The sequence below is a fragment of the Aspergillus glaucus genome, assembly GCF_001890805.1.
Source record: "Aspergillus glaucus CBS 516.65 unplaced genomic scaffold ASPGLscaffold_16, whole genome shotgun sequence".
Classification (NCBI taxonomy): Eukaryota; Fungi; Ascomycota; class Eurotiomycetes; order Eurotiales; family Aspergillaceae; genus Aspergillus; species Aspergillus glaucus.
This window is the reverse complement of record NW_019170468.1, coordinates 162857-179048: the sequence shown is the minus strand read 5'-3', so window position 1 is coordinate 179048 and position 16192 is coordinate 162857. Positions and strand designations below refer to the sequence as shown.

The 16192-nt window shown below is 50.1% G+C and overlaps 9 protein-coding genes across 9 annotated transcripts; 5 read left to right on the top strand and 4 right to left on the bottom strand.

Annotated features, from left to right (window-relative positions):
- Positions 1–607: 607 nt before the first annotated feature.
- Positions 608–2385, top strand: ASPGLDRAFT_175455 (CoA-acylating methylmalonate-semialdehyde dehydrogenase; the record flags this gene model as incomplete). Its single annotated transcript, XM_022542850.1, has 3 exons — positions 608–1205; positions 1271–1908; positions 1969–2385. The coding sequence occupies 3 exons, from the start codon at positions 608–610 to the stop codon at positions 2383–2385; spliced, it is 1653 nt and encodes a 550-aa protein (XP_022398775.1).
- Positions 2386–2774: 389 nt separating this feature from the next.
- ASPGLDRAFT_49466 (uncharacterized protein) lies at positions 2775–3214 on the bottom strand. The gene has a single exon (XM_022547114.1). It carries the CDS (start codon positions 3097–3099, stop codon positions 2866–2868), a length of 234 nt encoding a protein of 77 aa, XP_022398774.1. The 5' UTR covers positions 3100–3214; the 3' UTR covers positions 2775–2865.
- A 301-nt stretch (positions 3215–3515) lies between these two features.
- ASPGLDRAFT_37386 (uncharacterized protein) lies at positions 3516–4481 on the top strand (the record flags this gene model as incomplete). The annotated part of the gene is made up of 5 exons (XM_022544811.1): positions 3516–3568; positions 3639–3951; positions 4008–4091; positions 4178–4323; positions 4373–4481. The coding sequence occupies 5 exons, from the start codon at positions 3516–3518 to the stop codon at positions 4479–4481; spliced, it is 705 nt and encodes a 234-aa protein (XP_022398773.1).
- Positions 4482–4554: 73 nt separating this feature from the next.
- ASPGLDRAFT_563430 (uncharacterized protein) lies at positions 4555–5038 on the top strand. The gene is made up of 2 exons (XM_022548190.1): positions 4555–4812; positions 4872–5038. The coding sequence occupies exons 1-2, from the start codon at positions 4647–4649 to the stop codon at positions 4982–4984; spliced, it is 279 nt and encodes a 92-aa protein (XP_022398772.1). The 5' UTR covers positions 4555–4646; the 3' UTR covers positions 4985–5038.
- Positions 5039–5619: 581 nt separating this feature from the next.
- On the bottom strand, positions 5620–6481 carry ASPGLDRAFT_37385 (uncharacterized protein; the record flags this gene model as incomplete). The annotated part of the gene is made up of 4 exons (XM_022544810.1): positions 5620–5742; positions 5799–6266; positions 6328–6369; positions 6428–6481. 4 exons carry the CDS (start codon positions 6479–6481, stop codon positions 5620–5622), a joined length of 687 nt encoding a protein of 228 aa, XP_022398771.1.
- A 394-nt stretch (positions 6482–6875) lies between these two features.
- Positions 6876–8414, top strand: ASPGLDRAFT_68056 (dynactin subunit 2; the record flags this gene model as incomplete). Its single annotated transcript, XM_022549222.1, has 3 exons — positions 6876–6914; positions 6968–7027; positions 7077–8414. The coding sequence occupies 3 exons, from the start codon at positions 6876–6878 to the stop codon at positions 8412–8414; spliced, it is 1437 nt and encodes a 478-aa protein (XP_022398770.1).
- A 99-nt stretch (positions 8415–8513) lies between these two features.
- ASPGLDRAFT_68054 (dolichyl-P-Man:Man(7)GlcNAc(2)-PP-dolichol alpha-1,6-mannosyltransferase) lies at positions 8514–10291 on the bottom strand (the record flags this gene model as incomplete). The annotated part of the gene is made up of 3 exons (XM_022549221.1): positions 8514–9889; positions 9943–10224; positions 10276–10291. The coding sequence occupies 3 exons, from the start codon at positions 10289–10291 to the stop codon at positions 8514–8516; spliced, it is 1674 nt and encodes a 557-aa protein (XP_022398769.1).
- A 140-nt stretch (positions 10292–10431) lies between these two features.
- On the top strand, positions 10432–10880 carry ASPGLDRAFT_131100 (YOS1 family protein; the record flags this gene model as incomplete). The annotated part of the gene is made up of 4 exons (XM_022541011.1): positions 10432–10465; positions 10522–10581; positions 10638–10748; positions 10828–10880. The coding sequence occupies 4 exons, from the start codon at positions 10432–10434 to the stop codon at positions 10878–10880; spliced, it is 258 nt and encodes an 85-aa protein (XP_022398768.1).
- Positions 10881–11752: 872 nt separating this feature from the next.
- On the bottom strand, positions 11753–14696 carry creB (ubiquitin C-terminal hydrolase CreB). The gene is made up of 4 exons (XM_022542849.1): positions 14260–14696; positions 14027–14167; positions 13950–13963; positions 11753–13858 (listed from the first exon to the last, which is right to left on the bottom strand). The coding sequence occupies exons 1-4, from the start codon at positions 14293–14295 to the stop codon at positions 11818–11820; spliced, it is 2232 nt and encodes a 743-aa protein (XP_022398767.1). The 5' UTR covers positions 14296–14696; the 3' UTR covers positions 11753–11817.
- Between the last annotated feature and the right edge of the window lie 1496 nt (positions 14697–16192).

Here is a 16192-nt window from a genome sequence, read left to right as displayed (position 1 = left end):
TCTTTATACCTTGACCTCTGGGGGTGGAAAGGTCCAGTACTTATCGGAGAAGATGTTGTCACTTTATTATGAGATATGACATTCTAGCGAGAAAGGAAGGCGATTCCGAAGGATTTGTAGAGTACTCTATAGCCAGCAATTCCACTTTTTTGCTTTGAAAGAATCAGACATGTAGTTCCGGCATCTGCTTGATTGCAGCTTATCACATTCCTGATATGAAATTAAAGGTGATTGGCTGCAATCTCCGAATGGAGCACGGAGCTTACCTAACGCTTGGAGATCCCCAACTTTTCCCCCAATCGTGCGGCCCGCAATTCCCGTCATATACTCTGTACTCCATACAGACCGAGTATATATAAGACCCCTCTGTTGTACACAACCCCCCTGCGTGACCCGATACCACCTCTGTTCATCAATTCATCCCTCTCTTCTTTCATCTGTACTCTATATATTCCCCCTACCTTTCATCATGGCCGCCCGTCGGTCTCTTGCCCAATCTCTCCCCGCTCTCCGCGCGGCGTCTCCCCGCATTGCAGCTTCCTCTGCTCGAGTTACTTCGGCTTCAGCATCACGTTTTCTGTCGAGCTTGTCCAGATCGTCTTCCGCTATGTCGTCTTCGCAAAGAATCCCTTCATCTGTCTCTTCTCCCTTGACGGCAACCCGTAGGCTCCATGCCACCGCCACTCAACTCACCCCCGCAACCACCTCCGCGGCTAGCACCGCTACTGAATACCCGACCACCCACGAGCGAATTGCCAACCCCATTGACACTGCAAATTTTCTCAATAACGAATTCGTTTCCTCCAAGGCTACGCAATGGATCGACTTGCATGACCCTGCTACAAACAACCTCATCACCCGTGTGCCCCAAAGCACTGATGAGGAGCTCCGCGCCGCCGTCGAGTCGGCCGAGAAGGCCTTCCCAACATGGCGTGCCACCAGCATCATGGCTCGGCAACAGATCATCTTCAAGTTTGTCAGCTTGATCAAGGCCAACTGGGACCGTCTTGCAGCATCCATTACCTTGGAACAGGGCAAAACTTTCCCAGATGCTAAGGGTGATGTGCTCCGTGGTCTGCAGGTGGCGGAGACCGCCTGTGGTATCACCACCCAGATTACCGGTGAGGTCTTGGAGGTCGCCAAGGACATGGAGACGAGAAGCTACCGTGAACCATTGGGCATTGTTGCAGCAATTTGCCCATTCAGTAAGTTTTGCCATCTCCCTAGGAGAACTCGTACAATCTGACCCGAGGCTAACCGCGTCGATCAGACTTCCCCGCCATGATTCCTCTTTGGTGCCTTCCCGTTGCCACTGTGACTGGTAACTGTCTAGTTATGAAGCCCTCCGAGCGGGATCCTGGAGCGGCAATGATTTTGGCCGAGCTAGCCAAGGAAGCTGGCTTCCCTCCGGGTGTGATCAACATCATCCATGGCTCTGCGAAGACAGTGGACTTCATTTTGGACGAGCCTGCCATTAAGGCTATTAGCTTTGTTGGCAGCAACCGGGCCGGTGAATACATCTACAACCGTGGCTCTGCCAATGGCAAGCGTGTCCAGGCAAACCTTGGCGCGAAGAACCATGCTGCTGTCCTTCCCGATGCCAACAAGAACCAGACTCTCAATGCTATCGTGGGAGCTGCATTTGGTGCTGCCGGTCAGCGTTGTATGGCTCTTAGTACCGCCGTCATGGTCGGTGAAACTCAGGACTGGCTGTCTGAGATGGCTGAACGGGCCAAGGCGCTGAATGTCAACGGTGGATTCGAAGAGGGGGCGGATCTCGGCCCCGTCATTAGCCCCGAGAGCCAAAAGCGGGTCGAAGAATTGATTACAAGTGCTGAGCAAGAGGGTGCGACTATTCTCCTGGATGGCCGTGGATGCAAGCCCGAGAAGTACCCCAACGGCAACTTTGTAAGTTTTTTCCATGTCTTACTGCGGATCTCTCGATATTTGTTGCTTACCTGGCCCTAGGTTGGCCCTACCATCATCACCAACGTCACCCCCGAAATGCGCTGCTACCGCGAAGAGATCTTCGGTCCCGTCCTCGTCTGCCTCAACGTCGACACTCTCGACGACGCCATCAACCTAATCAATAAGAACGAATACGGCAACGGTGCCGCTATCTTCACCCGCTCTGGCTCGACAGCCTCTCGCTTCCAGAAGGACATTGAAGCCGGTCAAGTCGGTGTCAACGTTCCGATCCCCGTCCCATTGCCGATGTTCTCTTTCACTGGTAACAAGAAGAGTATCGCTGGTGGTGGTGCGAACACCTTCTACGGCAAGCCGGGGTTGCAGTTCTACACGCAGCAGAAGACAGTGACGAGTTTGTGGAGGGCTGAGGATGCGGTTAGCACGAAGGCTCAGGTGGTTATGCCAACCAATTCATGATTTTACTCGAAATTTCTTGATTTGTCTCTTCTATCCTATCTCTTGCCTTTCAAGCATCGTGACATGAATGTTGAGTCCATTATGGTCCATTGTTATTTTATTAGATATTATCACCTTTAGGTCACCAACCCAATGTCAGGTGATATGTAATCACTCCCCACATCCGAAATAATGGGTGGTATGCATTCTGGGAAATCTCCAGACAGCATGGAAGTAAGAATGCTATTTGCACAGTGCATGCATGATTGATGATTGACCTTAGCATGATTAATTTGTAGTTGCTAAGTGAATGACATAGTTCAAATGCACGTGACCCTCTAGGCAGACTTCTGGACATCCAAAGAACGTTCTTCTTCATTGCCATTCCTTTCTTGCCATCTTAATCCCTACCAATTCTTGAGGCCGTTCGGCTGAATAAACGATCCACACATCTGGCTCTTGCCTTCTGTTGTGGCCGGCTTTCGCTAATTCGCACCTTCCCTATTTAGATAAGACGCCAAGCGAGTGACCATGATGCTCCGGAGTTTTTTCGAATGGTCCGCTTCCCGACTCTTCGGAGACACGCAAAGGCAGATTCAATCTCGAAGGGCTCTCATTATGTTTGGTCCGTGTCGCTACACAGATAGCAAAGGCAACCCGATCTGCCTCTGTTCTGCTGGGACCTATACAGTGGGACAAGACCCAGACCAGAGCGTGTGCAGAGAATGCTCCCATTCTTTAAATGAGCATGAAGACTACCATTGGTATACCCTCAACTTCGATTCGTGTATGACATCTGACGCTTAGCTAGCTCTGGAACCCCCGATCCTACCGTCGTCCTCGTTCGACCATCACACCCAACAGCCATTTCAGCCAGCACCTAGTGATCAGCCGGGCTCGGGTTACGAAATCACTCACCAGCAAGAGGTTGCTTGTCTGTCCTCGGGCAGACACTATTCGCACACTACATGGCATGTTAGAACGGTACCATGTCATACATATACGAGGAACCCCAGCGTCGGGGAAGACTACATGGCGAATCTACTTTGAGTCTTACTACCATCATTTCGGAGTATCGGTCATAGTGGTTCCAGCGTGGCACGAACTTGAGAAACCAATCCATCCCATACGACGCCTAACTGAGATCGCCGATGCTCAAGGATGTCGACTCGATCCGCTCAAATTCCGTGGCTGGGACGTGGTCGTAATTTTCGATGATGCACAGATATCATATCACGACAAACATCTATAGCTCACGTCATAAAAACCCAAAGCGGCAACTCGGATGGCCCCGGATTTGCCTCCTGTCCTCTTACGGAAGCCCTAGTACGGGTCCGGCGGATTACCCGAAAGGAGCGACTCCTGTCAAGTTTGGGCCTCAGCAGCAAGTCTCTTACCGCGTCGCGTCATTGTCCCGATAATCCCCATCTATTTTATAATCGTACCGAATATGACGATGCCGTATTTCGTCTCTCAACTGACCCCACTTTGAAGCTATCCCTCAATCGCGAGGCCCAAGACCACCTATTTGATGTGAACAATGGTAACCCCGCGGCCATCAATGCCCTTTTTCGCTATCTACATGCGGTAAGTAAAGACCTACCTAATCGTCTCTTCCTTGGGCTCATGTTCTATTTCCATAGGTATATCGCTCGAAGACACTGCACAACCAAATCAAAGAGGTGACAAAAGAACTGGTGGTCGACGCAATCAGTAACGAGCAGGAAGTATTTGATATGCTACGACCGTATGCTATTTCAAGGTCTTTTCCACAGCGAGATAAAGTATTGCCAGAAGATGCAAACGTTCTTAGGACACCCTTCAATACGGCCATGTGCCGCGTGATCTCCACAACCCTGCGATTAAGAGATGCTATGAAGACGGCTGGATACATTCTGAGACTGCTGAGGGCTCGGATGAGGGCATTATCTGCGTGCTTCCCTCCCGTATCCACGAGAAGTAAGAAAACCTCCACCTAGGATAATCGTTACCTTGCTCATACTTCAAGATACGTCGAATTTTTCCTCGGGTCCACGGATCCTAAGCCATTTCCAAAGTCACTCTATCCGACTCTGCTCGAATTCTGCGAGGCTCTAGTACGGATATTTTCTCGGTAACGACTTTCTGCCAGCGCACGAGAGCGAGTTGGTGCGGCGGCGTTGTGAAGAACTCTCGAAGCCCAGTTCCAAGATGAGGTCTACTATGCTTTCCAATAATTATTAGGGCGCGGTCACGGAATATCGAGCGAGTGGTCCCGCTCTAGTGACGGCAGGATCGACTTCATGATAACAAGCCCTAGGTGGGGAATAGAGTTGTTGAGAGACGGAGACCAACTATCTCAGCATTGTAACCGATTTGTCGATGGTGCGTACCGTCAATGGATCGACTCCGGCCATATGCAAGATTGGATTATAGTCGACTGTAGGCACACAATGCCGAAGAAATACAGTGAGTTAACACCGATCCTGTCATGGCTGCATAATATTCTTGTCTAATGCGAGAATCAGGCGTACTCGGTACTAAAATATGGCGAGTTGTGTTTGCAGACGGTTACCGTTCAGCAAAGATACTCGATCATGATAACAACGCCATTGTGGAGGATTTTACTTTGATGAACTAAATTGGGCAGGGAGTTTGTTTGAAGAGATGGTATGCGCGATAGTTCCTCTTGCGTTTGTGTTGTGGCTACTTCACGGAGACAGGGCTTGAAAGAAATGTCTATTTGAGTTACGAGAAAAATGGCAACTGAATGCCTGTGTTGTTTTTTAGAAACAGCTCTGCAGTACAATGCTGTTTCCCTGAAAACGCGATGCTCAATGGAACGAATGGCCATCTAGCATAATCCACGAGAATACCTTGCCAGAGAATGTTCGCCACCCTTGCATCCGAAGTTGACAGGAACCTTGGATCAGTGGCATCCATTTTTGCTGCAAATGAATTGATTCGAAGTGAAGACAATAAGGAGAGGATGATGGCTATTTGTATTGCTATTCATATCTTATCAAGAGTTTCGATATCTACGACCTCTTGTGGAACAGTTAGGATCAGTTAAGCAATATTTCTAATGAATTGACGGACTCTTGGAGTCCGCTATAGGTCTAGAGAAACGCTAGTCAAACTGCGACGACCTCCGGCTCGGCTTGAAATTCCTCAATCCATGATGTTGCCACTGGTCTATCACGGATAGTGATTCTTATGGTTAATATTAATCAAAGCCCCGGTCACCTTTTTAGTATATATAGCACATAAACAGAATTAGGCATCCCGGTGCTTGAGGAAGGAGTAAACAAAGCGGATCATCTGGCATTTGCCATCCTTGGCCACCACGATACGGCGGGTGTAACGACGCTCGCCTTGGACAGTTTCGAATCCCCAAACCTGTTGCACACATTAGTCACCAAAGCATAGAAAGGAAGATTGAGGGTCTAACATACCTGCTCGGCGGTCCAGCCATACCCAGCGTCCTTGCTCACAACAAAGTTCTGAATGTAGAGACCTTCTCCATCACCGTATTCTTCACCCAGAGGTTCCACCTGGAAGCCCTCAGTCTCCGACCCATCCGCCAGGATCTCACCCCTCAAGAACCGCGCAACCTTGGCATCGTCGTTGCCATTGCCAACCTTGGTGCTGACCTCCAGGTTCGGCCGCACCTTGCCATCTGCGCCCTTGGCGCCCCGGACAACGCGAGACTGGCCCTCAACGTTACCGAAGATGTGGTCGGAGTGAGGACGAGCGGTCCAGTCGGTGATACGCTTCTCGCTGGTGCCCTTAATACCGCCGGTGGCTATTTGGTCGATGTCGATGTTGATGACGGTAGGATTTGCGGACTCGGGGTATTGGTGGACCTTGAGGGTGAGGGTTGCGAGACCAATTGCTTTGCGGGTGAGCCAGCTCATTCCTTGCTATTGAAAGGGAAGACTGTCAGTGGATAGTCGTATGTAGATCATGGATATAGGTACTCACCAGAGCCAGGACCGGGTCAGCGTCGTTGGAGACGGATTTGTCCTGTCAAGACGGTTAGCTCGAAGCATCGAATAGACTCCAAGGTAAGACGGTTACATACCAAAGTCCACTCTCCGTTGAGGTTCTTGATGGTGATGTCGGCGGGGGCAGCCATGATGTGATGCGGGGTAGTTCTAGGTGTAAGAATTGAGAAGAGTATAAGAATAGAATAAAGACGTATCTAGGATAACGGAAATGTGGAGGAAGAGAAGAAGAAAGAGACGAGAAAGGCGTATTTAAGTAAGCCAGAGTAAACGAAGGGAATCACGTTCAACTGTTGTTTTCATGTGCTACTGTACCTCCGCACTTTCCTGATTGGTCCAAGTCCCGTTCCGAGCCGTGTGACACGTGCTTATGCAAGCATAGTTGACTCAGATTGTAATGCTGAGATTATGCTCACTTCCCCTTTCACGTGCCCTCCGCCAGTGTGTCTTGGTATCAACACCGCCCAGGGCACATAGCACAGCACTTTGTCTGCTGCATTTGATTGCTGCTATTCTCCTGTGGATATGGCGCTCAACAAGAAATATGCCGGTCTGCCAGATTTGGTAAGCCCCATATTTGATATGGAATGTGACTATCATTGTTGACGTACAGCTAGGACCAAGCGCCCGACATCTACGAGACCCCCGATCTGACGGACGAAGCTTCCACTATTCCGGTGAGTCACTGGCTCTCTCAATTTCAGTCTACCTTGTCTAATAAGACAGACACAAACAATCCGCACGGCCTCCGAGGCGGACGAAGATGACTCCAACTCTGATATCGACCGACAAGGTGTCAATGCGGACGAAGCACGCGCCCAATTTATGGGGGCTACGGTCGACGCCCGCGAAGTGAATTTCTCCGATAGCATAGCAGCGAGACGAAAGTCATACAAAAGCAAGAACCGCCGCCGACGGGTACGGGATGACGGTCTGGAGGAAGTGGGGGACCTGAGTGACAGTGAGGATGAGAGTCTGGAAAGAAAGCTCGCGCGATTGCGGAGGGAGGTCGAGGAATTGAAGGACGAGATGACCGCTCGACAAGAAAAGGCCGATGCTGAGACTAAGGAATCATCCGCGGAAGGACAGGAGAAGCTGGACGGCGGCGTGCAGGAGCTCAGTCGGGCGTTGGATACCCTCTATGCTTCCTCTCGCAGCGCGGCAGGACCGCACTCCGCGGCCGCAACCCTATCCCGGAAGATCGCGACAGATGCTGCCCCCGATTCCACACCGCCGCGCAGCCCAGCACCAGAGAACAAAACGGAGGCCTCGACCTCAGCATCCTCCAGTGTCCTGTCCCACGCCGCCGCCTTCGACGGCCGCCTTGCCCTCGTCGAGGCTGCAATGGGCATCTCCAGCTCCTCGAACCCCTTCGTCGCAGACGGAAACTCCGAACCCTCCCTCCAACCCGTTCTTCCTGCTATGGACCACCTCACCTCGCGCCTCTCCACCCTTACAACCCTCCTCGTCGGGCCCGCACCCGCCTCCGCCGTCCCAACCATGGGCTCCGCCCCGCCCTCCACAATCGTCTCAACACCAAACCTTGAAGCCCTGTCCACACGGGTCCGTAAACTCACTACGGATGCCGAGGTACTGGCCTCTGCGCGCAAACGTGCCCTCGACGCCGCCAAAGCTGCGCAAACGGCAAAGGTCGCTCCCGCTCCCGTCGAACCATCAGACATGTCCGTTTCCTCCTCATCAACGACAGAGGTCGACCCCGTCGCCAACCAGCGTGACGAACAAGCCACCAAGATCCAAGCCCTGTACGCTACCCTCCCCACTATCCAATCGCTGCATCCCCTCCTCCCGAGCGTTCTGGAGCGACTTCGATCCCTCCGTGCTATCCATGCGGGATCCGCGCAGGCTGCGGAATCACTTGACGAGTTGGAACGCCGCCAGGGGGAGATGAAGAAGGAAATTGAGCAGTGGCGCGAGGGGCTTAGGATGGTAGAGGAGAGAATGGGACAGGGCGAGGCTTCTATGAAGAGTAATATCGAGTTGGTTGAACCTTGGGTGAGAGATTTGGAGAAGAGATTGGATCGGATGGAGGGGAGCGGTGCATGATGTCTTAATCTCTTGGTCAATACCCCCTTTTGTGATATCCCGTTGGGTATAGTTTGAACATACGCCTTTGATGAATAAATATCCTGTTATACAAACAAACTACTCAACCCGCCTCATAATTCTGATCCTAGGCTCTATCCTCAACTCAACCCACCATCCCTTCGTGACAAACCCTCTTACCAACTCTCGTCCCTTCTCCCAAACCCCAACCGCACGTTCAACCCCAATCCCCCTCAAAACACCCTCCTCAACAGACCCCCTCGCTTCCTCACCCGGACGAAGAACCCTAACCCCAGCGAACCCGTTAACGACCTCAACATTTTCCCAACGCGAGTCTGGCCCAGAGGTGAGTCTGGACTCCTCAGGTCCGACGGCTTCGACGAGTGCGTAATCGAATTGGTCCCAGAAGGTAGAGGAGGATTTGGTGGTTTCGTCTTCGGTTTTGTCGTATTTCCATGCTACCGTGGGAGTGTTTGATGGTATTTGTAGGAAACGGGTTACACCTGTTTGGCAGGCGAGGTTACCCAGGTAGACTGAAATTTCGGATTGGGAAGAAGTCTCTGCGTGGTTCTCGTGAAGGGCGCGGAGAGCGTAAGCGCCAGGGTAGTTAGCTGCCGAAGAAGGCAGGAGGACGAAAGTTGAGATGGCGAAGGAGGCTAATGGCGAGAGGAGCATGACGAGAGATAGTAAACGGTAGATGAGAGACTTCGTCCGGTGCGTCCAGATATACGAAGCGCCCAGAGCAGCAGCAGCAGTGAGTGGCGGGATAGCGTATAGAATAAAGCGCCATTCCTTGTGCGGTTGAGAACTGAATAACGCCACGAACGCCAACGAAGGAGTGACGAGGTATGCTGTCGCTGCGCGTGTTGAGGACTGACTGAGCGCTACCGGGATACCAATGAGATAGGTGCACGGATTCAACAAAAGACGAGGGATAGCATTGGAAAAGTAAAAATGCCAGGGCTGCGTGCCCCAAGCAGATGCTTGACCCGAGACCACATTGAACTTGAACGCCGCCAACTCGGGCCAGAGAGGGAATTGCTGCCAGAAGAACGAGTCCACGGATACGGTGGAGGCTAGGCCTATGGAGAGTCCCAGGATCCCGGCGGGGATGACCTCCCGTAGCAAACTGACACGACCCGTTAAGAGAAGGAAGAGGATATGCGTCGCCAGGAAGAGAGCCAGCTCTGATCGAAAGATGATGCCAACAATTGTCAACAGACACAGGGAAAGCCGGCACCGGGTCCTGTACTTGTGACGGACACCAGGTTCCGATAGAAGATACCGCATTGCCAGAGTCGTAATCCCGAAAGCAAACATGTTGGACAATGTTCTCGAGGCATAGTAGAGAACATGGAACTGACTAGCTTGGAAGAGCAGGTACCAAATGGCCGTAGGCTGTCCAAATGCCCGCTTTATCCCGGAAGCATACGACATCAGGGCAGAAGCATTGAAGAGGCCCAGAATGGCTCGTGCTATAACCATTAGATCATCACAATCTCACAGTATCAGGAAAGAGAGTACACACCCAAAACCTGCCGGTCAACATTCTCATTTAACCATATAAACGGCCGCGACAATTCCGACAGCACCAACGCTCCGATGAACGTCCGGGGCACTGCTCCAGGGAACTTGAAGTGGTCATAATGCTCCTGGAGATAGGTCGTAGCATCCCTAAGCGACGGAATACCATAAGTCTCAATATCATGAATGGCCTGGACGTGAAACGACTCCTCGACCTTGGTATAGGGCGCAACCAAGAGATGGAGCAGGACTAGCCCCGGGATGAGGAGGAAGAGGGACAGAAATACTGCATTTATTAGCAATGATCAAAGGAGAAGCATATAGGTTATATACAAACCGATATCTCTGCTCATTGTGGATCAATCAATATGTGAGATGCATGAAAGAGAGATCATCGTCATCCCAAGGCGGAAATCAAACGCCATCTGGCACTCCGCAAACTTTCCCACTTACAACCTCACTCCTTCATCCCAGCTACACACCAACAGCAATCATGTTCTTCTTCGGGCTCGGGAAACTCGTCTACGGTACGCCATTTCTACTAATTTTCCGTTTTAGTTCCGCTAACGAAGTAATCGCGCAGTCATCATCCTCATCATCAACGCTATCGCCGTCCTCTCCGAAGACCGCTTCCTCGCTCGGAGTACGTTTCCCTTTCGCGGAAATAACACATTGTGCAAATCGCTAAATAATATACAGTTGGATGGGGCCGTTCACAACAACAAGACGCCTTTGGTGCATCCTACGATAGTACAAGCGTCAAGGCGAAGACGATTGATTTGATCGCGAGTGTCCGGACGGTGATGCGGAGTATGCCCTTTTCCGATTTCTTATGGTTCTTTTGGTCCTCTGGAGTTGCGCATGGCTAACATCAACCTTTACTGAATAGTACCCCTAATCGGAATAAACTCCGTCATCATCGTCGCCAAACTCATCTGGTGAGAATCGCCTGCGACTGATAACGACTATCCCGAATACCTCCCTCCCACCCTCTCTCGTCCACCCTTCATCTCCCTCTATCCTCGAGACCTGTGTATTATAGATACGAATGCGAAAACATCGAGAACTTGCCGGACATACTTATCTCCTTGACATGACGATTCCTACTCCCTCGCTTCCGGTTGCGCACTTTCGACTGCGCTATACGCTGGGCCGACAAAGGCATACCACGCACCCCTCATACTGAAGGGTACAGGGGTACCACTGCTGGGATGGATAGCAGTGAAGGGAAGGATATGATTCCTGCATACGGAGCATAACTCAAGTATCGGCCAATACTTCGATTCTAGAATATAGCGGACAACACAAAATAATAATGGCTCTATTCTCTATTTACAATACACCGAGGCATAGAATGCACATATGTGGAATAATAATGAAAAGCCATGGTTCGCGCACAAAGAAACGCTTGTAAATCAGGGAAGCAGTAGAAATAGTCGGCTTTTCCTGTGTTTCTTCCCAGTACATGTGCTGTTCATCCCATTGAAATAAAAAAGAAAAGATAATCTAGTTGCTAATCCAGAAGACCCCTTTCAGCATACAACAACAGCTGAAATAACAAAGAATCCAGTGAACTCCTTGTGTGCGCCAATGAAATGTGACCCAGACCCAGGCTTGGATATCACAGGATCGATGAGTGAAAACAAGCTAATAAAAAAAAAGAGAAAATACCCCACATCTAGCCAGGGGATAAGAAGACTGCCATGAAATGGAAGGCAGGAAAAGAATTGGTGGTACATTGAAAATATGTGCGAGCAAAATCTCGAGGATATGTGCAGTCGAAGAGAATCCGTATAGAAACGGTTTTTTTAAAAAAAAAAAAAAAAAAAAAAAAAAAGAAGAAAAAAGACGATGAAAAGAAAAAGGAAAAGAGAAAGCCTTAGAGCATCTTCCGGAAACTAAAGCTTCTCCATTTTCCGTGTTTGTGTTCTTTGGGAGCGTTAGTCCCAGAATTGTGGTTGAGTAACGGCCGTTCAGGCAGTTCGCTTTTGCGTGGAGGTGAAACACCAGCAGAGGCCATATGCTCATTGATAGGTGTCCGGGGAAGATCCGAAGTCGATGTGCGAGAATCCTTGTCCATGCCGAAGCGGTGGCTGAGACTCTTACTGCTTCGCCTAAAGCGATGGAAACCGTGGTGGTGTGTTTTCTTCGGGGAGTCAACATTGCCATTATCTGAGACATTGCGTCGATCTTCCTCGGGCCTGGATGGCTTGCTTGTGTCGATAGTGGGCTTTGGAGCACTTTCATGTCGGTGCTCACGGTGCTCGCGGTGTTCGCGGGCGTTTGAAACTCGCCGTTGTTTTTCACTCTTCTCTCTTTCCTTTTCAGCAATCTTTCGTTCCTTCTCTTCTCGAGCACGGTCTTTCTTGGACTGTACATCGCTCTTCTTCGGACTCAGGGGCATAGTATGAGCTGCAGGTATGGGTGGCACAGGCGGCGGTGTGTGAACGGTTGGGGTCCGTGGAGAGGTAATGTCAGGCTCCGTGCGCTCTATTTGAGTGGAAAGCCGAGGTGCAGTAGGCGGCCGGGAAAAGCCATTGGGGCGAATAAACTCGGATGATGGTGACGAGAGCTGCGATATGCTCTGGAAATGGTTTAAGCTAGGAGATGGCGGGACACCATTCTGCTGCTTCTCGTTCGGAATCGGGATATCCATACTGGCTGCCAAATCCTCCTGCTCTTGTTCCTTCAGAACCGCTTCCATAGTGGTCTCTTGGTAAAATAGGACGTAGGCGCAGGCCAAGCCAGGTTTGTCCCCGAAGAAGTTGCGAACGTAGTTCTTATCCACCGGTTCCACCATCTCATCGTCAAAGAGCAACCAACCGCGGTCTTCCGTCTTCACAATCGACACGTAATGGCCATGATAGGGTCCTCCGCCAATGTGTACCACCACAGCGTATAACTCGTAGAGACGGTCCGGATCCTCGGCATCGTCTGTCGTGTTAAAGAGGCGTAGGTGATACGGGTACACGACACGGTGAAACAATTTCTGCAGCCGTTGGAGATCCTCGGTATACTTGAAGCGCTTAAGATGCAAGGCCAGTATCCGCGGTAGTCGCTTGATTTTCATTCTCTTCTCCGCCTCTTGAAGCCCTCCACAGTTGTCGCAGTGAAACTTGTTCCTCTCGCACAGCATCTCTTCCGCGGAGAACTTCCTCAAACACGAGGTCACGGAAGAGTGCTGCTCGAGATCAACAGACAGATCCAAGAAGATCTCATCGCGCTGGGAGACCTTTTCGCAGGTGAGACACTCAGTTTCTGATGTCAGTGTCCCCTCAAATAGCTCATGTACCCACCGCGTGGTATTCGGCGTTTTGGAGCCTGAGCTGTTGGTCAGGTCAAATGAATCCGCACTCTCTGTGAGCGGGAGGCTCTTGGGAGGAGGGGGTTGTTTTAAAGCTTCCGTTTCGACATTCGCGACGACTTCATTGAGTAGAAGATTCAGAAATTCGTGGGCGTCTTGGTGCATGGCGGTCCGAAACATCTCATGTTCACGCCTGAGAACGTCCAAAAACTGCTGCGGTCGTGTGATCCCTATTCGTGACTTGCTTCCCACCAGAGATTCAAAGATATCCTTCAACGCCGTAAACAATGATTCCGACATGCCATAACTGTTGGAATTGTTCTGAGTTTCTAGGAGTGGCAGGGTCTGTAAAGCGACTTTCTTCTTGTATTCGGGCGACTCCTTGTCTTCGGGCTTCTGAGGTTGGTTTGGTGGCGCGCCAATACGCTGAGGGTTCGCAGCTTTCTCTCTTTGGGCTTGCGCTTCGGCTTCTAAATAAGCGTTGGGATCTTGAAAACGGAGAGATTTTTCCAGCGCGGCCTCCAGGCTCTCGATCGGTGTTCGCGTGGGATAGTTGAGAACGGCTTCTCGGAAGGGAACGGAAAAGAAGAGGCATTGTAAAATCGAGTTGCAGTAACTGTTTCGAAGCAATGTATTAGCTTTTTGGTTTTTGATTTCCTTTTGATTTGGTTGGTTGCCAAGTGTGATGCAGGCACGAATCCGCTTACCAGGTGCTACCGTACTAAGAGCAAGGATCATGTTAGCCAACATAAACGCATGAAACGTGGGAATGTGTAGCACTCACGTTTTCCATTCCGAAAAACTTATCGCTACCATCGTTCCGAATCGGACCCATTCCCTGCAGCTTCTTCTCCAGCGGACTCATCGGAGGTGCTTGAGGCTCTTTCTTTGCGGGAGACGCCCCGCTCGAAGAGGCGGAAGACCCCTACAGATAGTGGCGTTAGCATTTATACCATCTAATTTAATTGTATTCCTCTCTTTTGTTCTGCTAGGAACAACCGAGCGGTCAAAACCTACCGCATTACCCCGGAAGCTCTTGAAAAACGAGCCCATTATGGCACCAAAATTCTTAATCGATAGTATATAGCTTCATCTGGCAGCGACTGAGGAGATGGTGACTAGGCCCGGATGTTGGCGACAAGAGAGAAGACACGACGCGCAAACGGCTAACGGATGCGATACGAATGGGGCGGCGCGCAGTTGGGCCAAAAAAGGAAGGGTGCGTGCGCAGGCAGTAATGCGGAGGCTATTAATCGTAGGTATCGAGTACAATGACCGACACGCTGGTTCCAAAAAATCCTTGGATACACAGCGAAAAAAAGCGTGGAACGATGGATGGCCAGAGGCGAAAGAACGGGAGATACGGCGGAACCAGGCTGAGGAGGAACTAGGAGAGGGTAGATGGACGAACAGGGAATTGAGAGAGGATTCGGAGGAGGACCGGAAGAAAAGAGTGTCGAATAGAAGGGGGGAATTAGGATATTAAAATGTAGAAAAAAGAAAGAAAGAAGAGGAAGAGGAAAGGGAAATAAGCTGGGGAAGAGGAGTTGAAGGAGAGCGAGAGAGCGTAGCGAAAGAGGAAAAAAGCGTTCTGTAAGCCGAATCGCTATGACGGAGAGAGCGGGTTGCGCGGGCCCGAGCGATTAGTATTCTTTGGAGATCTGAGTAATCAAATATGTTTTATACCATTCATCAAAGGAAAAGAGAAAGATTCTACCATTTCTCTCGCACTTTGGGTACCAAATATGCCATTAGAAAAGAACGGATGTACCGTTTACTTTTACTGTGTCTGTACTGTACGTACCATACAAGGTTGTAAGGTGGGCCCGTCTGGATTAGGATCCGGCCACCGCAGTGGGGTGTATACTTTTACATATCGTTACGTATTAATACCTGAGGAATCAATATTCGACTCCAGATTATATCTGATTCTGGAAGATGTCGGGACTTGTACTTGTATATCTTTTGTACTCTGGATAAAGATAAGCTTACTTGAGATCATCTTGCCGTCTCAGCCAGAGTTGCATTGGCATGGCCGCATCTGGCCGGGTTGGTTACTCACAGAACTATGAGTGATTTAAATTAAATGTATGTAGTCGGAGGAGGCCGACTCGATATCTTGGACTGCTGTAAAGTAAGAATGGCATGACCAGTTTCTTACTTCCACATCTTGAGAGCTGGTCACCAGGCTACCCCTCTTGCTGCCATATTCTATGGAGTGCTCATATTAAAGGACCTTACTCCTCTATGGACACCTACTAGAATAATCCAGAGTCTAGATATCTGCACAAAATACAAAGACATTCGCATGAAAATTCATGCTATGGACTGGGGGTAGGCGCAACTGCATTTAGTCATTGACTATTGCAAATGGAAAACAGGCGAATTGGGCAAAGACAGATGGAAACGGAACCCCAGATTTACCGTCAATCCGGTCATTACCATCAAATCAACCAGACCATAGTGGGAACTGCGTCAAAAGGAATGCAGATTCTTACCCAGTCCTTACCTCCTCCTAAGTTGGATCGGACCAATGACGCCAGTGATAATATTACAACGGTCGCCACGCAACTTGTGTTGCCGTTCGAAAAGTCGTATGTAGTAGACCCTGATAGAAACTTCTTGTGAGCGTCCAGTCAAGTATTGATGATTGAGGATAGTTGTGACTTCTTCTCTGTACAGTATCAAAACCTCAGGCAACGGTATCACCACCACGTGGACTCCAGGATAAGCAACCAATCGTAGAATTCCTCTTGCCCCACAGGAGGCTATCGTCGAACGAACTTGTCTCGCAGGCTTCTCTAGACTTAGCAACTTATGTTACAGAATATGCATGCGCCCTGCTTGGTGCATTTCCCAATCCAATCGCTTACATCTGCATCTCGTTTAGTATGCTATAAAAATCTCCTTACTTTCAATTCTGTATTATAATCTTACATTGCATACACTG